Source organism: Haemorhous mexicanus, chromosome 10, assembly GCF_027477595.1.
Source record: "Haemorhous mexicanus isolate bHaeMex1 chromosome 10, bHaeMex1.pri, whole genome shotgun sequence".
Taxonomy (NCBI): domain Eukaryota; kingdom Metazoa; phylum Chordata; class Aves; order Passeriformes; family Fringillidae; genus Haemorhous; species Haemorhous mexicanus.
This window is the reverse complement of record NC_082350.1, coordinates 2,404,523-2,430,406: the sequence shown is the minus strand read 5'-3', so window position 1 is coordinate 2,430,406 and position 25,884 is coordinate 2,404,523. Positions and strand designations below refer to the sequence as shown.

At 50.5% G+C, this 25,884-nt stretch overlaps 1 protein-coding gene across 1 annotated transcript; it reads right to left on the bottom strand.

Annotated features, from left to right (window-relative positions):
* Positions 1–700: 700 nt before the first annotated feature.
* On the bottom strand, positions 701–25,876 carry ITM2C (integral membrane protein 2C). The gene is made up of 6 exons (XM_059854935.1): positions 25,719–25,876; positions 11,389–11,526; positions 9,631–9,819; positions 9,240–9,350; positions 4,765–4,915; positions 701–2,486 (listed from the first exon to the last, which is right to left on the bottom strand). The coding sequence occupies exons 1-6, from the start codon at positions 25,830–25,832 to the stop codon at positions 2,395–2,397; spliced, it is 795 nt and encodes a 264-aa protein (XP_059710918.1). The 5' UTR covers positions 25,833–25,876; the 3' UTR covers positions 701–2,394.
* Between the last annotated feature and the right edge of the window lie 8 nt (positions 25,877–25,884).

Sequence of the window (25,884 nt, the reverse complement as noted above, 5' to 3'; positions counted from 1 at the left end):
AACACAGTCACTGTAAGGTGCACCTCCCCTCAGAAGCCCAGGATGGAAAAAGCACCCATGCAGTGAAGAGTTAAATGCAAAATGCAGCAAAAATTACTGTAACGAGCAAAACATGAACTTCCTCCCTGACTGACCAGAGACCATCTGTGGAAAGAAGAACAGTCAAGTTCAGGAAAAATATTCTGACACTTTCCAACCAGAAGGATGAAACAGGGGGAGAAAGCCTGGGAGAGCACCAAGGGACCCCACTGCTGTGTGTAGTGAGGAAAGGAAAAACCCCAAAGGTTGGCCCTGCAGAGCCAGCCAGAAGGCAACTGCAGCCTTGGGTGAGGTTGGACACATTTCCTGTAGAAATCAAACAGCTGGAGAAGCAGGGCTGAGCACAAAGATCCAGTGCCCACGAGCCACCCAAGCAGCAGAGCTATCTGTCTGCTTCAGAGACCTGAGCTGGGCAACTTCCCCACACAGGCTGCCCTTGGGTGTCCCAGGGATGGGAGAGGGGAAGGGCCCTCCAGAGCCTGCAGGCATGGGCAGCTCCCAGCGGGTCAGCCACATCCCAGCTCTCCCATCACCTTGGGAAGGGCCTTCCCACTGCAGCATCCATCCCCCTGGGCTGGACCCCCCAGCTGCTGCCTCCCATCAGCCACAGCTTTGTGGAGGGCATGTGCCTCCCATTCCAGACCAACACACACTTCACAGATCAGAGGTAAAAGACTTTATTATCCCATGGGTTTTTCCTAAGAAGTAAGATTCCCACCAGACAAAATATACAAAGCATCTTATATTTTCTTTCTACAAGTGCATTCTCACCCTATGGAACAGTGACCACATGAGCTGACCCCAAAGAACCAAGGTTTGTCCTTACAGCTGCGGGACTGCACAGTTAGCACATCCAATGACCAGTTACATCATGCAGAACCAGAGGGGAGGGCAAGAGGCCTGTGTGGCACCTGAGTGCAGGCTCAGGCTTCTAGAAATGAAGAGAAACACAGGGCTTAAATTTACCAGTTACTTCCATGAAGTGAACCAATTCTCTGACCCACTTCTTGTCATCCTCTTGGCAACTAAAGGCTGAGGCTAGCAGCAAGTTATTGCTGGGAAAACACAATGCTAGAAAAGTAAATACCCATCTGGCAGTGGGAAACTTTCCACACCAACTTGCAAGAAGTGCACCTAATTCTTCATTTTACATCAAGCTTAAAGCAGAATGAAACCAAAGTGTCCTTCTCTACTTGACAGAATATTTATAGCTATGTTTATATAAAATAATAAATACTCAGCCTCTAACAATATACTAATTCCTGCTGCATTACATGACCATCCTGAGATCCTGTTTTGTTTTCACATAATTAACTCATAAAATTAACACTCAGAAGTTTAAAATATACTAGCTTTGCATTTTGGTTCTGCTGAGTTAATGATTGTACTTGCATTTACTTTATCCTTCCTCTTCCAAAACAACAAGTTCATTTCAACAGATGGTGAACAGGTCCAGATTTGCTGGAAACCAATTAACAAGAATGTGCCAAGTTGAAACTCACCCCATTCTTTCAAGCCAAAAAGCTGCCTGCATTTCAAGAACCTAATTAGTTTTAACTACATTTATGGAACAGAGGGAAGAATATTTAATTACTCTGCAATTCTTCTGTCTGATGATCAATAGAAATGCAGTTTTGTTCAAACAATTTCTCTGCAGTATATTGATCAGCTGAATCTTGCCTTGTGTCAGTATCTGTACTCCACTGGTGCCTGCAGATAATGTGATACTCAGCTGGATTACAGTGATTACTATCAAAACAGCTTTCACTGGAGGAGTTACACAAGAATACACAGTGTTAAAAGATTTGAAAAACCTGCTTCTTGACTTGCCAGTAACTACCAGTTCTGCTGCTGACACCTCCTTCCCTCTGCTGAGCTCTCAACCTGCCCTGTCTGTAGCCTCACAACTATTCCTTTCCTAAGTGCACCTGGTCATTATATCAGCCCCAAAATGGAAATCCTCCTCTTGTGCATACACCCTCTGTCCCAGTGCCATGGCAGCCTCAGAACAATATCCCAGCCTGAAATTGCTCAGCCAGGAAAAGAGCACCTATTTCCAGCATTCCTATTTCTCAGCCATCCCTTCTACCCAAGCCTGCTCCCAAAAGAGATTTCCATCCTGTGGTGTGGAAGAAGCTGCATCTACCCCGTTATCTTTGAGCACTGTGTAAATTTAAGCCCAGCCAATGTCTTGGGTAGGTAGCAGGGAAGAAAGGGCCACAAAGGACCCCAGAGGTTAGAGCTGCACAAGCTGGGGGGGAGTATAAAAAGTAGCCAGATTACCATGTCTAAAGAGAGGGCTGAGAGCATGTGTCTGCAAGCAAAGCCAAGGAAGGTTACATCTGGAGAGTGGCTTCATGACTTTTGGCAGATAACAGTTTCAACCACAAAAGTGTTTTCAAAGTGACGAATGCGATGACAGTTTCCAGCCTCACGTCGACTGATACCTAGAAATGATTTAAAGAGAGGAGAGAGGTGAATCAACAAATGATAATCTATAAGAACCAAAGCAAGGAGGGGAAGGAAAGCAGATGAGATGCAACTTCTGAACACTGAAACGGGGAGACAACATACCCCATATGGAAAGCAGCCTTATCTGGTCTTTGGAAGAATAAACAACCTTCTCTAGGATATAGTCCTGCAGTAAGAGCTGCCATGGGCTGAAGGAGTCACCTGGCAATAGCTGGTTTCAGCTGACAGTATCTCAGTGTTATCTCAGGGACCAGAAAGCCTCAAGAAACCAGCAGAAGTCACAGCCTTCTGGATGCAGCCAAGAAGTGTTTAAAACCCCTGTTTGTATCCCTGTGTGCCTGATCCTGCTGTGGCCCCAGCCTGGGGTGATGCTTTCCCCTGGGTAGTACTTCCCCATGCCCTCCAAATGCAGGTCCTCAGCTCTGAGCAGCTCTGCTGGCACCTCCTCCCCCTTACAGCAAACCTGTGGTGCCCCAATGACAAGCAGGACCGTGCCAGGGCTCCATGGGGGTCAGTGAAGCTCCCACTGGGAAAGCACCATCAGCTACAGCCATGGGGACCTCTGCACCCTGCACCTTCCCCAGAGACCCAAACCCCACTGACTATAGGTCCATGTTCCAGGTGAGCCTTTAAGTATACCTTAAAAGCAAATTAATATAAATACTGGTATTAAAGAGTATTTTGCAGCAATGTTACCATTGCAATATAAGGTACATATTGCTAATTTCCATGAAATCATTTTTACACAGTCCAATGTTCCCTCTTCACAATGCTTTCCATACTATTATGAACTTAATTAATTAAAGGCAATTTGCAGATCTAATCTGTTCTGAATAGCTGCCACTGAATCGGGTGCCTTCATTAGGGAAATTTTCCAAACAATTCCCAACAGCACTGCTATTATTCAGCCCCAGGAGCCCACGTGTAAATGAATTGCTGGCTCCTGCAATCACTTCTGCAGGATTTGTATCAGGCTGATGGAAGACACAAACACAGCACTCAGCACCCATTTGCAGCAGCATCCTGGTGTTGGGCTTGGATTAACTGGATGGGAAAAGGCAAAGCCCCAGAGGAAAACCCAGCTCTGGCCATGAAGAGGCCAGCATGGCTGCACAGCCACAGTGGGGCTGTGACATGGGGTGAGGAGCAGGGACAGGGCTGTGACATGGGGTGAGGAGGATGGGACAGGGCTGTGATGAGAGTGAGGAGCAGGGCGGGCTGTGATGAGGTAAGGAGCAGGGCTGTGATGGGGTGAGGAGCAGGGCAGGCTGTGATGAGGTAAGGAGCAGGGCAGGCTGTGATGGGGTGAGGAGCAGAGGCTGTGATGGGGTAAGGAGCAGGGCAGGCTGTGATGGGGTGAGGAGCAGGGCTGTGATGGGGTGAGGAGCAGGGCTGTGATGGGGTGAGGAGCAGGGGCTGTGATGGGGTGAGGAGCAGGGCAGGCTGTGATGGGGTGAGGAGCAGGGCTGTGATGGGGTGAGGAGCAGGGCAGGCTGTGATGGGGTGAGGAGCAGGGCTGTGATGGGGTGAGGAGCAGGGCAGGCTGTGATGGGGTGAGGAGCAGGGCTGTGATGAGGTGAGGAGCAGGGGCTGTGATGGGGTGAGGAGCAGGGCAGGCTGTGATGAGGTGAGGAGCAGGGCAGGCTGTGATGAGGTGAGGAGCAGGGCAGGCTGTGATGAGGTGAGGAGCAGGGGCTGTGATGAGGTGAGGAGCAGGGGCTGTGATGAGGTGAGGAGCAGGGCAGGCTGTGATGGGGTGAGGAGCAGGGCAGGCTGTGATGGGGTGAGGAGCAGGGCAGGCTGTGATGAGGTAAGGAGCAGGGCTGTGATGGGGTGAGGAGCAGGGCAGGCTGTGATGAGGTAAGGAGCAGGGCTGTGATGGGGTGAGGAGCAGGGCTGTGATGAGGTGAGGAGCAGGGCAGGCTGTGATGGGGTGAGGAGCAGGGCAGGCTGTGATGGGGTGAGGAGCAGGGGCTGTGATGAGGTGAGGAGCAGGGCAGGCTGTGATGGGGTGAGGAGCAGGGCAGGCTGTGATGGGGTGAGGAGCAGGGAGGCTGTGATGGGGTGAGGAGCAGGGGCTGTGATGGGGTGTGGAGCAGGGCAGGCTGTGATGGGGTGAGGAGCAGGGCAGGCTGTGATGGGGTGAGGAGCAGGGCAGGCTGTGATGGGGTGAGGAGCAGGGCTGTGATGAGGTGAGGAGCAGGGCAGGCTGTGATGAGGCCCTGAGGGGCTGAGGAGCAGGGAGGCTCTCACGCCGGCGGGCGCCGCGCCGCCGCAGCCGGTACGTCTCCTTGCCGCTGCACAGGCGGTAGATGAAGGAGCCCAGCTGCTCCATGTCACTGACGTGCTCCGTGGCGATCATCTCCTCCTGGATTATGTACGTCTGAGGCAGGTATGTCCCTTTCTGAAATGACAGAGTTTCCACTGAAATAAGGCACAAACACTCCCTGAACACAACTACTTCATGCAGAGCACCATGGACAACTTAACTGTAGAAATTTCATTCTCTGCTGAGGCTCAAGCTCCACTTACTGAGGCCAGTTAACATGTGACCCTGTCCTTGCAAGAAACTGTCCCTTGCTACTAGCACAGTGCACACAAAACAGATGAGATCCAAAAATGGAATGTTCACATAAGGGGTGAAGTCAGTGTAGGATCAACCCTGTTATAAACTGACCCAAATTTTAGAGCAGGATGCCCAAAACTGTAACTCTGAGAGTACAACAAAGCCATCTGGAGAGAAATAAAAGCTTAACCAAAATTCCAGGAACTCTACTGAAATGTGTGCTCTACATTTACTTCAAAAGAAAAAACCCAATACCACCAGCCCAGCTCAGATTTCAACATTCTCCTCTCCTCTCTGGTCCATTCAGTAGAGCCACAATGATGTTGTGCCCTTAGTGCCCACAGGAATAGGGACTAGAGATGGGACATGGGCAGCACATTCAGAGAAGAACTGAGCTCTCCACACACCCTCCTTGCCCCAGGAACATCTGGGGCAGTGACATTCCTGCTGTTGGGTAGAGGCCACAATGAAGGCCAGGGTGATGGGTGAGGTGTCATGGCAGAAAGCTACCAGGGGATGGAAAAAACAGAGTTTCTATGTGTCCCCCAGAGATGGAGGTCTCATCTTCCCCTGCGGGGAAGTGTTCAGCTCAGCACTGGAGACTCTCTGCAAGCTCATTCCCAGGTGCTCAGGGCATCTTTCATGTTTGGACATCGCTGTAGCAACAATCAGCTGTGTAACAAGTGCAGCTTGGCCAGAGGTCACTTGTAAGTAGATGCTAACTAGACCATGAAGCAAAGAATCACCTCTGGTCCCTTCTCCTTAAGAAGAGTCAAAGAAATAAAAGAACTGTCAGACCCTGGGGCCAAGGTAAGTATAACTGTCTCAAGCCGAAAGGTGCAGCTGGGTGTGTGTTCTATTTGCCATCTGTCAGAGCTGGGGCAGTTCTCTGCTGTCCATGGGGCAGTTTTTTCTTTATCTCTCCCACAGCCAACCCTCCCTCCAGGAGATCTCTGCTGTCCATGGCCAGGGAGTGTCCCTGCAGGGCTGATCAAATCCCACCATCCCATGGGAGATGCTCTGCCCAGGGGAGGAGCCAAGCATTCCTACCTGGATCCAATCTGTCCTGGGAACAGCCCAGCAGCCTTTGCCCACTGCATTCCCAGAGGAGCAGCTTTCTGCTGCCCTGCATTCCCAGAGGAGAGCAGGCCCATCTCCAGCAGCCCTGGAGCTGCAGAGGAAAACTCCCCCCTTGTGCAGGATCCCTGCTCCAGCAGAACCACAGCTGGCACTGCAGGAGGGCTGAGCCCCCCTGGGATGGGACTGTGCCACCACCCTGAGCCCCCCTGGGATGGGACTGTGCCACCACCCTGAGCCCCCCTGGGATGGGACTGTGCCACCTCCCTGACACACTGGGGTCAGGGCATGCTCTGACTCTGTGACTGTTGGGTTTTTTGTACTATTGTATTTGTATTTTTAATTTTCCTAATAAAGAATTGTTATTCCTATTCCTGTATCTTTGCCTGAGAGTTCCTTAATTTTAAAATTATAACAATTCAGAGGGAGGGGGTTTATATTTTCCATTTCATGGGAGGCTCCTGCCTTCCTTAGCAGACACCTGTCTGTTCAAACCAAAGTGAAAAGCAAGCAATAGCAGCACCATTTCAGGTATCACCTCTTTGTTTCCCAGGACTGGTTATCTCCACAGAGACATACCTGGAAACACACTGCCTTAACTCAGTGCTGTGCTGGTGAGCTGGCACAGCCAGGTAGATCAATAAGACTGTCCTCTAACACTGCAGGATTAGAGAATTGGTGCCAGTTTGTACAGCACTAACACTTCAGTTCTGCAAGAAATTCCATTATTGATTCTCGGGGGAGAAGGCAGGGGGCCGTGAGATACGTGCAGTTCCTGGCAGGGGCTGTCCCAGTGACAGCCAGGGCTGGGGCTCAGGATGTGCCACACCCTTGGCCTGGACAGATGGCTCAGAGAGACAGACACGAGCACATAAGCCAGTTTCTTCACTATCTCAGACTGAAATAGCTGTGGCAGGTGAAGGGGGAATCACCACTCCTCCATGGCAGGACTGTGCAATAAGGACAGTACCTTCAAGTCTCTGCCTAGAACTTTCAGCAAGCTAAAGCTCTGAGCATCTTGTGTTCTGCAAGAGATGTGCATGGTCCATCATTTAACTGGGTCACCTCCAGCCTCCTGCTGCTGCAAGGGGGAGCATGCCTCCATCCTTTTATGTCAGACACTGATGCAGACCTGGTCACTGAACTGTCACACCTGTGCAGAATAAAGCCTGAAAGAAGCAGGCACAGGGCATGTGGCAGCCACTCTGCAAAGAGGCACCCTGGCACCAGGCTGGCCAGGAGGAAAGAGCAGAGGAGGTTCCCCAACTCCCTGTGCTGCCCCAGTTTGCTGGAGCAACCACTGGTGTTAATTGCTAGACTGCGATTTGATTCAAGAAACAGGAATGCAGTCACTGAACAGGTCCAAAACTAAACTTTCTGCTGGGAATAAGTCCCATTCATTAGGGACTTGACTGCATTCAGAGATACAGAGAAGGCAAAATTCTCCAAGTCCAAGGACCAACACAGCTCACTCAGCATCCAAAAGGCAGCACCTTTGAGCAGCAGGGTAAGTCAGAAGGTCATAAATATCCTCCCTGCAGCAGGAAGAAACTTGAGCCTTCTGCCTGACCAGCAAGGCCACCCCTCCCACATGTGGCCATGAAGATGGCAGGCCCATAGGATCACAGCTAATTCAGCTGGGGAAGGACCTCAGGACTTTATCTCACCTGGTCTTGAAAACCTTCAAGAATTTCAAGGAGGCAGCACAACCTTACTGGGTATCCTGTTCCACTGCTTCACTGTCCTCCTGGTGAAAAACTTTTTCTGAGCCCAAAACCAAGCTAACCACTTTAAAACAATGTCTCCAAGGTACAGGTTAAAGCCTCCAGAGACAGACTGGACACTACCGAACCATCTCAATAATCAGGAGGTTATTTAAACTCACATCTGCTTCAGGCTCTTCACATATGACCACATATGTGCTTATGTAAGCACAAGCACATCCCCTTTTTAAATCCCCTTTTAAATTCAATGACGATGCATCATTTTCACTGACTATGAGTTTATATCTGTTATTTTAGGATGTGCCCAGCATTCCCAATCTCTCAGTTGTTTTCTCTCAGCTTGTGCAATCCTGCCTTTTCCATTTCCCTCTGCCCCAGGGACTGGTCACCTGCCAGGGTCAGGAGCTGTGACAGGTCTGGAGTGAGTTGTAAGTAAATGTGTGCTGTACCCCAGCAGGGTTCCCAGCACATTTGCCAGACAGTCACAGTGCATGAAATTGTGAGGACTGCAAGGAAACAAACTGGGAGTCTGAAAGGGACTGGAGATCAGGCTCTCTCTGGGCACAACTGTTTGTCTCTGAGCTCACACTGCAAAGTTCACCATACTGCACATAGCAGGAAGTGAACAAAGATAATTTAAGAAAGAGTAACAATTTGATTGTCTTTTGTCCCCCTTTCTTTTAAACAGACCCTCAAAGGAGTGATAAAAGACCCAGGCTCAGTGCCTTGATTTACCTGCAGAAGACTGAGACAGATATGTACCTTTTGCAGTCTGAAAAATCCTGTGGTTTTTTCCTGCTGTGAAGATTAAATAGTATTCTATTTTAAGATGGCTGCTTTCTGCAGCACAGGCTTCTGAACTGAACAAAATCGCTGGTACTAAACCCAATTAATGCTGGCTGTGAGCATAACTGCATGAGCCCAAGCCTGGTGCTGCAGCCAAGGAGGGAGGGCAGCACAGATTCCCCCCAAAAAGGTGAGTGTTGAAGGCCTGTTCCTCCCCAAGGGACACAGAGAGCTCTGCAATTGGCAAACCACAGTGCAAAACACAGGAGGGGAAAGGAAGGAATTTTTTTTTTTTTCCCTTGGTTCCTACAGTCAGTGAACACCAGAGGGAAGGATCCTGCTGCTTCTCTGTGTCTCCCTGGTCAGGCTGATCATCGTGTCAGCCTTACTGCGCTGTCTGCACAATCAGTACTTCAGCTAAACCTGCTGAAGCCTTCACTCTGCTCAGGAGTGGAGACTCAGGGCCAAGGCTCACTTCCCCAGACACAGCAGTTCTGATTTGCCAGGAGCTGCCAGCTGGCACCCAGGAGCCCACTCAAAGAAAGCATGCAGAAGCAGCAGGGCTGCAGCTGTACCTTCACGTTGACCAGCAGCTCCCACAGGTTGCGAGGAGGCATCACGATGGTGGTGTTGAGCTCGATGACGTAGCACTTGTCCAGTGTAATGTCATGATACGCTGTCAGCCCCTGCATGCCAAGCACAGGAACGACACAACTGAACCCTTGGCAATGAACTGACTGGGACAGTGGTGAGGAGAGGGAATTCAGGGAAGACAGGACACTATGTTAATCAAACCTCCCTACCCAGCAAGCAGAGCGGGTTGGAAAATCCCGAAGAGGGCCCTGGGCAGGAGGGCAGCTCAGGAATAGATCATGTGACAACAGTGACAGTGCTGGGCCATGAACACAGAGCTGGTGCACCCAGCTCAGCCCCATGCTGCCCCCACAGGCCCCAGGAGCTCCTTACTCGCTGGAAATCGTGGATGATGTCCGCAGGGTCGCTCCCCCCAAACTGGGGCACGGGGACATTGATTTGCTCGTAGTTCTCTTCAATGTAGATCTTGACATCCTCGTGCAGCTCCAGCTGCCCTTTGAAGGGCGAGTACAGCGAGTCTTCGTACAGGACACCGCAGTGGAACACGCTCTCACGGGGCAGCTGTGGGGTACAACACAATCCAGGCAGGGCTACAACTCAACCCCCCAACAGCTACAGCAAACACGGGCAGGAGTGTACCCCTGCTGGGTGAAACACTCATCAGATACTTGAAGATATTTTAAGATCAAGCTTTTTACCAGAAAACATTCTTGGTGAACCTAGTGCAAATTACCCTTGTGACATGATCACATCTCACTTCATGCTAAAAGAATGAAGAATAAAGAATTCCCTGCTGCCTTTCATGAGGAGTAATTCAGAAAGGCAAACTGCCTGCAAGCTTTTATATTTCCTCACCAGGCTATTGACATCCCTCCATAGCCATGGCTCCCAGTAACTTCATTTTCTACAGGAGGCATAGAAAAAACTGCGTATTTTCTAGGAGGCATAGAAGTTTGGGCTGAGGAGAGAATCATTTTCAGAGGCCCTTGTAGCTTGGAGTGGCAAATGCAGCAAAACAAAGTGGATTCACCTCCCAGCTGCTGTTCTCCGAGCAGCCTGGGAGGTGTCCCTGCCAGGACCTCCCCTGGGGCCAGGGCTGCTCCTCCTAGGGAAGTACCTTCACCAAAAGCCCAGGGACAGGTGCCCTCACCTGGGACAGGGCTGTGTGTGAGGGGGGAGCAGCTCTGGGGCTGTCACAGCATCTCTAGATCAGGTGTAAATGAGAACAGGTAATAAAGCACTGAGAACTTCTTGAAACAAAACTACAAATTAATTTGACGGCAAGGAAATTTACGGAGAAAAGGAGTATATGAAAAGACTCTTCTGCTGAGTGGATAAGTGCTGGCTGCAGAGATGAAGGCAGCAGCAGTCCTGGGAGAACTCATTCATTAATAGCCACTCCACAGCACAATTTGCTCCAGTGCAAATCAGTGCTCTGGGGTTTCTTGGCTAAACACTCAGCAGGCCAGAGCTCAGCAGTTTCCTCCTCAAAAAGCAGCTCTGCCCTGTCTCATTCCCTGTGTTCTGACCCCACACAGAGCTGCCAGCCCAGTGCCTTGGCCAGGCCAGGCCAGGCTTTGCAAAGACTATGTGGAAGAAAAGTTGCTGAATTTAACGGAGGTTGAGGGCTCACTTTTCTACATCATCTCCCACTTTGTTCTTACTTCTCTGCTTGCTTTATTAATAGCAGCACCTATTTTTGTCACACCTACAGAGTTTTTCTGTGCTAGAGCCTACAAAACCTACTGCAAAAAACTGCTCCCTCGCCTGTACACCCCTGCTCTCTCCAGGCTTGCTCTCCCCTCACAAGCCATGCTGTCAGACTGCTGTACCCCAGACAGCAGCAATGTGGGGTTTAGAAGGTACAACTGGCAGGATATTTTTATGCAGCTAAAAAGAAAGCAAAACAAAGCCATAAGGGAAGGGGAGGGTTTCTGGAAGGCCCTTCCTGGTGTTAGGAATGGAGGTCAGCCTGAGCCTACCACTTAAGAAATGCCTCACTTGCAGTGCCCAGCAACCTGGCTCCTGGGTTAGAACAGTGCAGGGCAACAAAAACCAGCAGCACCTCTCCCAAAGCTGGTCTGGCTGCTCAGGCTGATGGAGCTGAAGTGCTTCCCAAGTCTCTCCTACCTGGGTGATGAAGAAGTATCTGTAGACGTACATCGATGCAAAGACCAGCCCCAGCAGCAGCACGAGCAGGCCCATGGTCAGGTAGCACACCCCGCTGAGCGACGAGCGGCGGCCCTGCGCCGCGGGGCCCGGCTCCTCCTGGGGACAGAACACCCACCTCAGAGCCTGCTCCAGGCCACCAGCAGCCTGCTGGCCCCTCCAGGGCTGCTCCAGGCCACCAGCAACCTGCTGTCCCCTCCAAAGGGTGCTCCAGGCCACCAGCAACCTGCTGTCCCTCAAAGGGTGCTCCAGGCCACCAGCAACCTGCTGAACCCATCCAAGGGTGCTCCAGGCCACCAGCAACCTGCTGTCCCCTCCAGAGGTGCTCCAGGCCACCAGCAACCTGCTGAACCCATCCAAGGGTGCTCCAGGCCACCAGCAGCCTGCTGGCCCCTCCAGGGCTGCTCCAGGCCACCAGCAACCTGCTGTCCCCTCCAAAGGGTGCTCCAGGCCACCAGCAACCTGCTGTCCCATCAAAGGGTGCTCCAGGCCACCAGCAACCTGCTGGCCCCTCCAGAGGTGCTCCAGGCCACCAGCAGCCTGCTGTCCCCTCCAAAGAGGTTGTGTTGTGCAATGAACAGGGCAGGCACTGCCCTGCAAAGCTACTTCACACCTGGCAACAGTAAAGCACTTGTGCATTTTGCCTCCCTCACCCCAGATACATAAACTATATACATTATATACCTATATATTTATACGTATTGAAAAAAAAGTGTGTGTGTGTGTTTGTGTGAACATACACAAACATCTGTATCATCAGCTTCCCACCAATGGTGCAGAACAAAGACAAGCTTTGTTTCAGTGGGAGGTAAAGACTGACCAAAAATAAAAAATAAAATCAGGAACCCTTAGTTCCTGGTTACTGAATGTAAGAGCATTTATGTATTTATAGCCAAATTTTTTTAGTTGAAATGCTGCCACTCATGGCAGAACTTCTCATTGGAAATTTTTGTGATGGGAATTACTGGTACCTCCTGGCCCTGCTGGGGTGAGCTGACACTAACAGATGTGCTGATCTCAACTTCATTTGCAAGCACATCACAGCACAGCTCCAAAGGAAAATGGACAGAGCATCAAAAGAAAACAGACCTGTCCTCTTCAGAGTGCTGCCCAATCTATACAGACAGTAGCCAGCTCACCTGGTCACAGCCCTGAAAACAGAGGGCAGTGCAAAGGCAGGGTTACCTCCCACAGACAGCTCATCCCAACCCATGATGCTCTTGTTTTTACTACCAAAATAACCCTTCAAATGTGAAGCAGAATGATGTAAGGCCTTTCAGGAGCAGATGAAAGAAGCTGGTTCAGAGATGCCCCAGTTTCCACACAGAAGAGCTGAAAGCTGCCCTCAGCTGAGCAGGCAGGCTGAGGAGAGAGGCACCAGGGAGGGCTCTTGCAGATTAACTCCCTCTGTGCAGCTGAGATCTGATGTATTTGACTACAGACACTCTCCACAGCTACTTGGAGACTGCTAGGAACGGGAGGAAGACTGAAAAGCAAACATCAGCCTCTCATTTCTAGGTTCCTCACTTCTTAAAGGAGGAGATGTTTCTCCAGAATAACGTGGCCAAGACCCACAGGGTGCTGTCAGTGCTGAAGCCCCAACAGGAGAGGCTCCTGCGCCCCTGCCACCCTCTGGTGGAATGAGACCAGCTCTGCCCAGCTCTGTCCAGCCCAGCTGGCAGCAAACACCTCTCTCCCCTTTCCCTACCATGGAGCAGCCCTTGCAAGAACAGCAGTTCAGTGCCAGGCTCAGAGGCATCATTCCTGTCCCAGACGGGGACACCCCAGCATCACTGAGGCACCCATGGGGACCCTGCCACGCAGGGATTCCCTGCTCCTGCCCTGCACCTGAGCTCCACTGAGATGCAGGAACAGGGGCAGAGCCAGGAGCCTGCAGCCCCTCTCCGACCTGCTCTACTCCCAGCCAACGGGGACTCCTCCAGATACTGATTTTTTTATTCCTAGCCTCATTCAGCCTGATAACTGCCAAGACCAAATTGCTTTGGGGAGCTACAATTCCAGCACACCTCCAGGAGAAATTAATCTACATTTATTTCTGCTTCATCCCAGCTGCTGAAAGATCCACAGCACCTCGATTCACCTCCAGCTTCCTGCTCTGAAGGATCACTGCAATCAGTTTGCTGCTGCTCCTCCAGCAAATAAAGGGATGAGCAAGCTGAAAAATATTACATTTTTCCTCTCCTTCTGCAGACAATGGGCAGCAACTCTGACAAGCCACAAAGAACAGAAAAAAAGAAACAAAAAATCACATTACTAGAGGAAGTTTAAAGGCTCTCTGACATGAACCACTAGGACAAGAAAGTCATGCTGGATGTCAAGTGTTTCACAAAAACAGCTTTCCCCAGACACTTGTCATCACAGAGAGAGTGTAGACAGTGGGGGTGAAGAGGAAGGAGAAGATCTCCTGACACTGAAGCAAGGCTGAGAAAATGTTTAATGCTCTGCAAGTGAACCATATCCAAAGGCTGCCAGGTTGGTGTGGTGGTTAATGCAGCGCTGCTCCTGCTGGGGGCTGCCAGCGCTGACTCCAGGGACGGCCTGGAGAGAGGCTTCAGGAGGACACAGCAACTCAAAGTGCAAAAAAAATACTCCCACTAAGAGAAAAGCTGTGTTTGAGGAATGGTAGAGAGGGGAAATCAGCCCACAATGCTTTGCTACTTGCTAAGGCAGCTCTGTCTTTTTTGCATGACCAAAGACACTGTGAGACATCCGACCTCTCGCTGCCAAAGATGGGTTCTGCTCCCTACAAAACATTCCAGGCTTCAGGAAAAATGCCAGAACTTTGCCCTGTGGGAGAAGGTGGGAGAAGCAAAGCAGGGCTTTTATCTGGAAGAAGTTATTAACCAAACCCCCAAATTCTGAGGGAGGAAAGAAAAAAAACAACAGCAACTATTCTGATAGAACAGCAATTTAGGCAGTGAGGTTAAAAGTGCAGCCAGCCAGGCCAAGGGGAACAGTTAACAAAGTCCTGCAAAATACTACATAAAAATCACCTGGAAAACCTGACTACAAATGTATGTCTCCATCCCCCAGCCCAGGAGATGGAAAGACCACCAGCCTTTATCACTAGGAATAAATGACAATTTAAAAGCAGCTATAGCAGTCTGCACCTCGGCCTGGGGCTGGAGGCATCCCCAGCACTGAGAGCCCACGGATGGAGCAGTGCACAGCCTGCTCCAACAGCTCTTCACCCAGGATACCCCATCTGCACCAGCCTGGAAAAATCCAAGAAACTTGCTGCACAGGCTGCTGCCTGCTTGTGCCACTACACACCTCCTTTCCCACAGGACCCGCACTCCCTGCAGTAGAATTGTTTACAAACAAGGTACTCTAAAAGACAGAAAATCCATCACAGATTATTTCCATCTCTTCTTGCCTAGGAATGCCTGGCTCCCCAGCAAGGGGAGAAGCAGACTTGGCAGCAGGGTTTTCCTGAAGAGCAGTTCATGGCGTGCATTTCCAAAGGACAAAAATCAAAATATTAACACACAAAAACGCTGTACATTCACCAGATATTTAACAGTATTCCAGAGAATTCATTAACCAGGCACTGCTTGCATCCTATTAATTTTCTGCCTTGATCAAGCTTGGGTTTTTTTTGGCCAAGAGGAATGGGAAAGGTTAAAACCATCCCTGGGCAGAGGTAGGGACAGGTATTTCAGCTGAGTAAATGGGTTTTCCCCTTTTTGTTGTTTTAAACACAATATTCCAAGAGCTGGACGTATTTTACACAAAAATGAACATAAGGCCCTTCCTCCCCTCCCTGGGCTGAGCAGAGGACAAATATTTATTTGTTTCTCCACAAAAGAACAGAAGGAAAAGCAACAGCAGTGGCAGAAGGGCAGCATGTCCATGGTCCAGGCACTACAGATGTGCATGTGGGAAGGAGGATGCAGCTCTGCAGAGCACCCCAGTGCCTCTCCACACAGTGATCCCTTCTTTGCTCCATTCTCCTTAGCAGTGCCCTTTGCTGACCCCACAGAAAGGGCTGGGCTCCCTTTCCAGGGGACCATTTCAGAAGGGGCAGTGGGTTGAGTTCCTTATGTTCTGCAGCCTAAAAGGAAGCCACAGCTTGCTCTTCCCCTGCATGGACAATGGAGGAAAAAGCACCCACCTGTCACAAAAAGCACCTGCACATCTTGGTTTTTTGCCTGGCATTGTCCTGCTAATCCCTCATTCCACTGGGACAGTCAGAGGCAGCTCCACACAGAAGCCTGAGCTCCCAGACATGCTGACTCTGACTGCTGTCAGGCATTCAGCCCAGCACCCACAGCAGACAGGATATTGGAATATAAAAAGGAATTCCTGTCCTCAGATAAAACAGGCTCTTCACTATGACTCAGTGCCCTGCCAGCTCACAGGGCCAACACAGCAACAGAGTACAGGCAGCAAATACCCAGATGGGAAAGGATGAAGGCATGACACAGACCATGGGGGAGAAGAGGCTTGAAAGTAGCCTGAGGGGTGGGGAAAAGCCCTAATTCAGTCTTTGTGGATTTTCTTTGGAATTTCAGGTCTTGCTGAGGGCATGATGAAAATGGCTGGTGTCCTGTTATCCCTGTTTGGTACTGAGTGGTTAAGAACCATTCTCCTACAAGGGGGTGGAGGACAGAAACCTGGCTGGGCACAATGTCTGGTTCAAGATTTAGATATTGAGTTCAAAGGCCACAGTGAGTCAGAGCAGGGAAACCTCTCAGACACCTGTGGCTGAGCCAATCCCCCCAACTTCACAGCACTGAGCCTCTGGACACAGCACTGAATGAGCTGTTAACAAGAACCACACCTGGTGAGATGCTGCCTTTGGAATTTCTCATTAATACAGGAGAAGGTTATAAAAATAGAAATGTGACATTATTGCTCCTTCATCACCCATGTCTGGCTGAAGATGGCAGAAGTGAGAAAATGAAAAGTGTCATGTCATGCCTCCATCCCTTCCCAAGTCGCACACTGCCTCGGCAGAGATGGGCTCAGCTCTGGGCCATTTCTGCTTCTGCAGCTTCAGAAACACAGCAGTCCCCCCCAAACCCTGTTCCCTGCATTTCTGAAACGCACAGGTTTGAAATCTTTCATTTTAGGTGTAGCAAGGCCTGACAAACTGGGAACTGGATTGACAAGTGTCTAAAGATACACCCCCAACAGGAAAAGAAGCGTGGGGTGACTAAAAATAGTAGATATGATTTTGATGACTGACAAGTGAGGAGAGAAATGCAATGCAAAGGGATGCAGTTTGGAGAGCAGTGCCATCTAAAATATGTCACCACTCTATGGGACACTGTTAAGGGAGCAGCAGCCTGAGCTCTCAATGTTTGATGCACTGACATAACTGCAGACACTGCCATGGCTTCCTCAAAGGATGCAGGCTCCAAACTTAAGAAACCCTCATCAGAGCAATCTAACTTACCCTGCTGTTCACTCACTTCTGCTAGCCAAAGGCCAATATGGACTATGGGGAAAGAAAAAACATCAGTTCAAGGTCACTACCTCCAGCACATCAAGTCCCATATTCACAGCAAAATCAGTTACTGCTTTACAAAACGTAAGGACTTGCAAAAGTGACACCTCCACTGACTTCAAGTGGAAACACCCCACAGCTGATTGCTGGAAAACTGCAGTGCTGCCACTTAGAGCAGGTGTAAGCTGCAAGGGACTGAGCTCTCCTCTGATGTGACACGTTAGCTTTGAGTGTCCCCTCTTGGGGAAGTGACCCCCATGGCTGTACCCAGCGCCTGCTCTTTCTGCTTGTGAAGCAAAGCCTCCATCCACCCCACCACTGGCAGCACCCCTACTCCCCACAGGGGCTGGGCACTCACTGCTGCTCCCTGCTCTAGGAGAAGCACTGCAGAGTTTGTGGGATACCCTGTAAGGTGAAGCAATGCAGAGCTGCCTCCCAAAGACAACCATGTCTGCACTCAGGAATTCCAACACAGGGGAGCTCCGTGGTGGAGAGCCCCCAGGGATGGCCAGAGCGAGCTGGGTGGGCAGGCAGGCTCCAGACTGGAGCACCTGCCAAGCTCTGCAGAAGGGACGTGAGAGACTACACACAGGGAAAAGGCAAACGAAGACAAGAAGAGGGAGAGGAACAGAGAGATAAAATATCACAGCAAAGGCATTCTGGCATCCATCAAAGCATCCCTGACACTCCAAAGAGTGTTCCTGTGCCAGATGAAGAAAAAATGAGTCCTGTCCTCAAGAGCAGTTATGCCTGGAGAGAGGAGAGGAAGCAAAATGAGGAGAATACCAGGTGAGCCCGTGGGGGAAGACTGCCTGAGAACTGCCCTGGCTGAGAGGGGTCAGAGCTGTGCACTGGCAATGAGAGGCCTCTCAAGGTACCCACATGTGGAAGCAGAGTCCTTCCAGGTTGAAGGGCATTTCTGATGCTCTAGGTCAGAAAAGGAAACATGTGCATGCACAGACAGAGAGGAAAACACACACACAAATATATATATGGCACACAGTTTCCAAGGCAACCAAAGTCCCTGCTCACAGTCCTTGAGCAGGGCTTGCACTGGCCACCCGACAGCATTTCCACAAAGAACACAACTGATGACTTTTGAACTCAAAGATGCCTGGAAGTAAAAAAAAACCCAAAAGCAAGCCAGTAATTAAGAGACTATCACAGCTGAAGGCAAAAAAGTTGCAATAAATGAATCTACTCACACCTTTGAGTGACACCACAGCATGTGACTAGCAACAAAGCCACCTGCCTCAGAAGCCACTTAGCAGTGCTGGAAATCAGAATATCAAAAACAACCACTGGCTAATTAAAACCCCCAGCATTGTTGCTATACGACAAAGACAGCAGGATGTTAAAAATGCAGCCTAGCATGTGGGAGCTCCTAAGCACTCAGTGATCATATTTTCCTTCTCCCTCTTCGGCAAGAGAGATATAAATCCCCTTCTTTTCTCCTTTTCTCATCCCTTTATGGAACTAAGGGGCTGTTTCTCCTCCCTCTTTGCACAGGGGTGAGGAATTAATTTCCATATTTTTGTTTTGTTTCGTTTTTTTGGCAGAGGCACAACAACTTCCAGCTGGAATGATTCCAGCCTCCCTCTCCTTCTCCCAGGAGTACAACCATTCAGAGCATTAGCAGAGCCAACAAAGCCCCTGGTAAAAACAAGACTGTTCTTACCACGCTCACAGCTGAAGCCCTGAGCATCATGTTGAACAGAGAGGCAGGCAGAGAGAAAATAAACAGCTGTGACAAAGTGGCAAAAAAAAAATATCCCAACCTGGGCATTTAGCAGCCTGACTGCCAAAATACTGATTCTGATAAACACAGCCTGATTTCCAGGCTACTCACTGCAATGATGGGGAAAATCAGTCCCTGCCACGGAGCAGCTCCAAGACCACAGCTAAAAGGCCCTGGAGCACCTGGGCAGGCCTCACCTGGGAGAGGGAAGGAGCCAGAAGAGCCATGTGAAGGCCATGGGTTGTTTAGGGTTTTTTTACAAAAGCTCCCTGAAGTGGGAGGTGGCATTAAAAGAATGGGAATCTTCCCCAGGAGAAGAATGGAAGTTAGGCTTTGGCACTGGGTCTCAAAACCTCTCTAGAGTGATGATAGGCAAAAGGCAGCTCAAGCAAGAGTGAAGCAAAGCAGCTGCTCTGGGAACAGGGGAAGCTCTTAAACTGAGAGGCTGGCAAATTTAAAGAGAGCCTTGCCTCAAAAGTGAAGACATATGCAGGTGGGCAGACACCTGACTCCTTAAAAGACCTCTCACAAATGCCAAAAATATTCAAGAACACTCCAAAACTAAGGTAAGGAAATGCCAACAGCTTTCAGCTTGTTCTTGGTGGAGCTGAACCTTCCTTCTCCTCATGGGTGAAGGGAAGAGAAGCTTCTAACAAAGCTTCTACCATCATGCAGGGCTTGGAAGAAACAAGGGGCCAGGGTCCCCACCAAAGTGCTGAGCTGTCCCTCGGGACACACTCCTCTTTTCCCAGACTGCAATTGTACAACTGCTCCCATGTACAACAAACCCACCCAGCAACACATGCAAGTGGCCCTGGGCACAAGGCAAGGGAGACAGAGGCTGATTTTGCAAGAGGTGTGAAGGATTGGGTGCTGCAGCAACACATCTGAAAGCAGAACATGTGACAGGGAAAAGACACATCAAAGGGTTTCACACGATTTCACCTGAAGTTTTTCACCTCTAGTCATGCCTTTGGATGCTAATGAAGCACCAGAGCAGAGCAACAGCTGGGCCCAGGACTCACCTGGGCACTGCCACTGGGCTCTGACTGCTTGCCCCAGAAAGCTCCATGTCTGGAGAGCTTCGGGGTGTGTACAATTTAAAATCACAGCACCCACTGTGGAGCTGGCACAGTCAAGGCTGGCAGAGATGGTCAGATCAGGCATTCTGGACCTCACCAAGAGCAAGCCAAGCACTGCTGATCTGGCTATGGCCAATGAAGCCAGGAGTGTCCCTCCTCACTCTTCCTCTAGATGTGACTGATTCCCAAAAGCTGGAAGAAAGGACACAGCCATGCCCAAGAACACCCTGCCTTCTGCTGGCTCTGCAGAGAAGAGGGACAGTCCCAGCCAGAAACCTGCACTGATCACTCTGAGCAGAGGGGCAGAGTCCAGCATCTCCTGGAGGGCAACTTCATTCATCTTCAAGGAACCAGACTTCAGGCTTCTTCCCTGAAAATCAGGACTGGCACAGTGTCACACCACAAAATGAAGTCACTGCTCCTTCTAGAACACTGACAGCTATTATCTCTTCTCCCAGCAACAGTATGGGAAAACTCTGACAGTCAATCCTACACTTGAAAATTCACCACAAAGAAAAGGTGTCTAGTTTAACAACAGCAAGAGAGAGGAGGCAAATTTACCCTTCTCTTTGTTGTTCAAACTGACTTTAAAGGTAGAGCATGGCACCAAGGAAGACAACTCTGAAAAGCAAGTGCAGAGAGATGAGTGAAAAAAACCAGCACCCTCACACTGTCCTCCTTCAAATGGTAACACTGGCATTAAAAAAACTGGCATTAAAAATAACCCCAAACATTCCTAGGTTCTCACACATCACTTGGGAAGAAAATGTGCACCAACAAGTGAAGATGCCTTTTCCATCTCCTGTAAACCTGGTAATGAGCAAACATTGGTAGAAAAAAATCAGGAACTTCAGAGCAGTGCACAAGCACACCTCATCCTCCATCTCTCCAGTCCTAGCTGCAGTGCTCTGCTGGATGCAGCTCCCTTCTTCTGAGCTTCTGTCCCATACTTACATTTGGTTCATTTGTACCCTTTGAAACTCTTCTTTTTAAAGGTATTTCTTGGGTTTTTGTGTTAAGCCAAAAAAAAAAAAAAAAACCACCAAAACTGCTATGCCCAAAGCAGGTAAACACAACAGGTTCTTCCCACATGAAGAGCTCCTCCATGCAAAGCTGGGCTGGCTCCAGCTCTGCCCCAGCTCTGGGAGAACACAAACCTCTGGACAGCTATTTCCTGTTCCTCTGGCTCCAGCTCTTCAGCCTACATCTCTTTGGAGAAAGACAGCTACATGTTTCAAAATTCAGTCACATTTATAATGTCTCTGCTTGGAATAGATATTCTCTGTCCTAATCCCTCTGCCAGTTTTAGCCAGATCTTTTGTCATGCTCAGCTGGAATATCAAATATTCATGTCCAGAGTCCAGTAAGACACTGAAGTCTAGTATTTCACTAGAGCAGATTCTGCAAGGGGTCCACAGACATCTTTTTTTCCCAGTTCAGACCTTTTCCTCTGCTTCCAAGGCATCCCCAAACCACAGAGAACCAAAATCAAATGACAGTGCTTCTCCTTAAGCCGACAACTCCATACAGGCCACAGAAAGAAATCACCATTTTAGCCCACGTGGTTATAGGAGGGTTGGGCAAAGACCAGGAATAACCTTCTTTTACAGGAGGCTGCTTCTTAAATTAGGATCTACCAAATTCAACTCCCTAAGCCTGAACATGGTGAGAACCCCTGCAGCTCCAGAGCCTCAAGCCTGGACTCAAGCCTGCAAACATGTCAATGAGCACAATCAATCCAAACTGCTGCCAGCAAGCTTTTCCTTCCTCTCTCTGAATTTACAGCTTGCTTTGTGAAAAAACCTCTTTTTAAAAGACTCTTCCTCACATCCCCTTCCCTTGCCATCTGTCTCCCACCTCACAACATTCTGCAAAGAAGTTGCTCACAAAACCCAGCACTGCGCTGGCACAGCAGCACCCACAGGTTGGTGTGGCTCTGCTTTAAGTGCCCAAAGAGCCACTGCTCCTCCACCTGCCCCCTGAGCTGGAACCCAGCTCTGGAGCATCGCTGCTCAAGGTGCACCAAACCCCTGGGAGAACCAGAAGTGGCACTGCTGTCCTGCTGCCACCACAAAGCGCTGATGCTCTTGGGCTTGCTCAGCAAATGCAAAGCATTCCCAGCTCAGCATGGCCAGCTGAGCACCAGGAAGGGCAGGGGAGCAGGGACACAGCCCCAGCCCCAGCACTGAGGCACCATCTGCCTGCTTAAGAGCTCCACATCCACAGCAGAGCTGCTCCTCACTGGGAAGATGTGCAGTCACAGGGAACAGAGCTTCCTGGGCACCAGAGGGGTCCTCAGGGAATGTGCTCCCCACAGGTTTCCAGGCTTTGCCCTGCTATTTCTGCCAAGCAGGGCAACCACACTGGGCGTGGGGGCTGTGGCAACAAGGAGGAGGCTGAGACAGCTCAGCCAGGAGCTGGGGCACCCAGCAGACAGAGGTCCTGAGGTGCAGCTACAGAGAGACCACCCAGACACAGAAGGGTTGGATGGATCCAGTGCCAGGCAACAAGCAGCTCCTTGAGGGAAACTTCTCCATACCAGGAAGGGTGTGATCCAAAGACCACTGAGTCTTGTCAAGACTTTGAGAATGCAGATGGGATGAAAGACATCAAATCAAAGCCTGGTGTTACTGAAACCTACGAAGAGCAAAACATAAGTCACAGCCTGCAGACAGCACTGTGTGCACCCTGGAAAGCCCCTCGCAGCCCCCGGGGCCGTGAGGCACTGCCGAGGTGTTTCCAGCAGGCTCACCAGGCTGTGGATGTGGAGAGAGCTTTCCCAGTCCTGCTTGGCCTGCAAAACCCTTCTCTCTCACCAGCCAGACCTGAGCAAACACTGCCCTGCCTTCGACAGTCATCCTTCCAGACACAAATAGGACTGCACGAGCAGTCCTTTCCCAGAGGCAGGACAAGGGGCTCCTGTGAAAGCAGCCCCTGGATCACACAGATGTGCTTCCTGCAAACCCCCTGTCCCCCAGACACCAGCCTGTGCTGCAGTGTTGGCTGTAAGGCACCATTTCCCCCAGGCAGCAGCACCGAGGGCCAGGCACAGCCAGGCCAGTGGGACAGCCAGAGTCCACTCTGCACATACAGAGGGCTGAGAGAGGCCCTCCTCTGCCCACTTTCATCTACACCAGGTCAGGCTGCAGCTGTTAATGAAACCCCTTCTCCTCTGGCTCTTGCACTGTCTCTGCCAAATGCTGAGCAATTATTAGAGAGATGTACAAGGGATCAAAAAACCCCAAAAACCCAACCCACATTTTGTCTAGAGAGCTCCAGCCATCAGTTTTATTTGGTTCCTGTGGATTTCAACATCAATCACAAGGAGCACATTTCCCAGCCCAGTCACAGACACAGCCTATGTGTCTATTTATTTCCATTTTAGACTGCAAATATGGAGTTCAGTTAAAACTTATTGAATACTATTTTGCATCTGAACAAACATTTTCCAATGAACACAAAGGATTATTTTACTGGCTGCGTAACCTCAAACTGCCTTCTGCTCAAGGCTGCTACATGCCCACAGTTCCTACTTAATGACAAGATTCTTTCTTCTATATTCTCTTAGTCTTGCAACAGTCTCAAAATTACAAGGATTTTTCTGACAGGAGTTTAAACTGCATATCCTTCCTGATTCAAGCCAAACTGTGCAGGGGAGAAACAAGGTTCAGCACATGCAAGCCTGCTGTCAGGACTGCTCACCTACTACTTTTCAGGACACATTAGCATTACAGACATCTTCCTGCCTGCTGCATCTTTGCATTCACCAAGCACCTGCCAAAATCCCCAGGCTGCAGAAGCTGCCGCTGAATCATTTCCCAGCTCTGGCTCCTATCACTGGGATTGAAGTTATGAGATCAAAGAGGAAAGGAATGCAGAGCATCTTGTTTGCATGTCACCAATGCCATTTTGCTGTGAGGCAGCTCGAGAAAGACACACACAGACAAAAATTATTGGCAGCAGGAGTATGGCAAAAAAAGCCTGGCTATGGAAAGACCAACGCCACAGGCTGGGTGTTTGACAAAGGTAAAGGTCCAGCTAAGCCCAAGCACAACAAAGAATCCACTGTCATAGTCTGAAAAACATCATCAGGAAGAGGCCACCTGATGTCAGTGGATGTGCTGCTCCCTGGACATCCTCACACTGCACAGACTCAATATAACCCACTCCTGCCTTATTTCATGGATCTTTTGATGATGTTCTTACATGCCTGTCTGCTGGAATCAAGAAACTGTTGAGGAGTCTTTGTTCTAAATCCATGTTTTTAGGTTCCTTTGTAGCTCACAGAGGTGGGCTTAGAAGAACACCACCATGCCTCCCAGGAGTCAGAGAAAGGCCCAAGGCAACATAAAAACCCCAAAATTTATTATTTGCTACCTAAGCCAATTTCATACATCTGGCAGCACCTGAATCAGAATAATTTTGATTGCTGGAATCTGGCAGCACTAATGATAGAAACAAACTTCTGTCACTTTATTACTTTTTAAACTGCTTTTTTCACAGTGCTCATGAGAAATAGATGGATCCTGCCTGAACTCATGCAGTATCAACAGAAGAACTGAGTTTCTGGCTATGGAAAGCTGGTTTAATGGCAGGATGAGCTGGAAGTCCAGTGTGACAGTCAGCTTCCAGGGTTGGACATCAGCGGCAGGAAGAAAAGGAGTACCTTAGTTTGTAATTAGAAAATACAGTCAGAAAATCACTGAGAGGTCACAGCCACATTCCCCCAGGTCTCTGCAGAGCTTCTTGGTGTGAGATTAACAGATACAGTCATGATAGACTGAGCACAGCCAGACCCTGGCAGCACAGCTGAGAGCTGCAAGCACATCATGTGTGAATGGAGAGATCATCATGGTCTAAGTGACTCCCTGAACTCTGCAGAGCAGAGCAGTCTCCTGAAGCCCCTGCTGCAAAAGGACTTCTCCAGAACCATTCCCACTTGTTTGATGAGGCACACGAGGAGGAACACTCTAGGCTCTGCAGGAACAGAGCAAAACCATAGCTCCCACATCGTTTTTTGAGTCAGAAAGAGACTAGGGTTCAATAAATGATCAGACCACATGCACAGCCTAGGGATTTATGAGGAATACAGAAATGCCATTTAGGACTCCTCCTGTGACACGGGAGTGCTGTAACAAGGCAGAGTGGATGCCGTGGGTCAGGCCCAGCTCAGGACGAAAGCCTCACACTACACAGTGTGGAATCCACCCAGCAGATCCACCCTGGCAGCAGGGCTGGCAAGTGGGGCTCTCCAGCATCAGAGGTTTCACAAACACCCAGCTCCTGCCAAACCCAACAGTGCCTGGCTCACTGTCCGTGCTGGAGAGGGGCACTGTCCGTGCCACCCTCGGCACCGCCCGGCAGCGCGGGGCCACGGCTCCCACAGCCCGGGAGCGACCACACAGCTCTGCCCAGCCCCAGCCCACCTTCTGCATCGGCTACGGATGCTCCAGTGCCTCCGCTCCCCTTGTGCCCGTAGGGATCCCAGCCCCTGCAGGCATCAGCACTGGCTCCCCTCTCCTACCCATCACCTGCAGCCAGCAGAGCAACTCCACATCGCCGTGTCAACTCCCATCTGCAAAGCATCTAGCGCTCTGTGCCCTTAGCCCCTTGCTTCCCATCCTGCTCCAGCACCACCTGCTTTCCTCCTCTTGCCTCTTCCCGGTGCCAACCCAAAGACTTCAGAGATGTCAGGATTTGAAATCCACCCGTGTATGACCAATCCGAAATTACATTCCCGCAGGCTAACCCGCCCGAAGGGATGAGCTCTGCCGCCCCTGTGTGCGCTGGACATTCACCCCTGTGCCCAGGGACAGCTGCTGGCGCCACGGCGCCGCTACCCTGCCCCATCCCCTCCCCGCTGCTCTGAACTCTGGGCGCCCACCAAGCCCCCGAAGCCGTCGGTAAAGCCGGACACCTCTGCCGGTGCCTGTCCGAAGCAGCACCACAGCATCCGCACCCCTCGACTCCCGCCGCCCCTCGCCCCCGCCCCACTCACGGCGCCCGGGGGCAGCAGCACGGCACCCGCCACCCCATCGCCCCCCGCCGCCTTCTCCTTCTCCTTGTCCGGCTTGAGCGCCGCGGGCGGCTGCTGGACACCGATCTTCACCATGGCCCCGCTCCGCCGCCACCGCCGGCCCGGCACCGCCCCGGGGAGGGGCCGC

Coding starts and splice junctions, on each gene's coding strand:
- ITM2C (XM_059854935.1), bottom strand. CDS start 25,832: ATGGTGAAGATCGGTGTCCAGCAGCCGCCCGCGGCGCTCAAGCCGGAC. Junction 9,351..9,630: donor TCATCCACGATTTCCAGCGA/GTAAGGAGCTCC, acceptor CTTGGCATGCAG/GGGCTGACAGCGTATCATGA. Junction 4,916..9,239: donor AGCTGCTGGTCAACGTGAAG/GTACAGCTGCAG, acceptor CTGTCATTTCAG/AAAGGGACATACCTGCCTCA.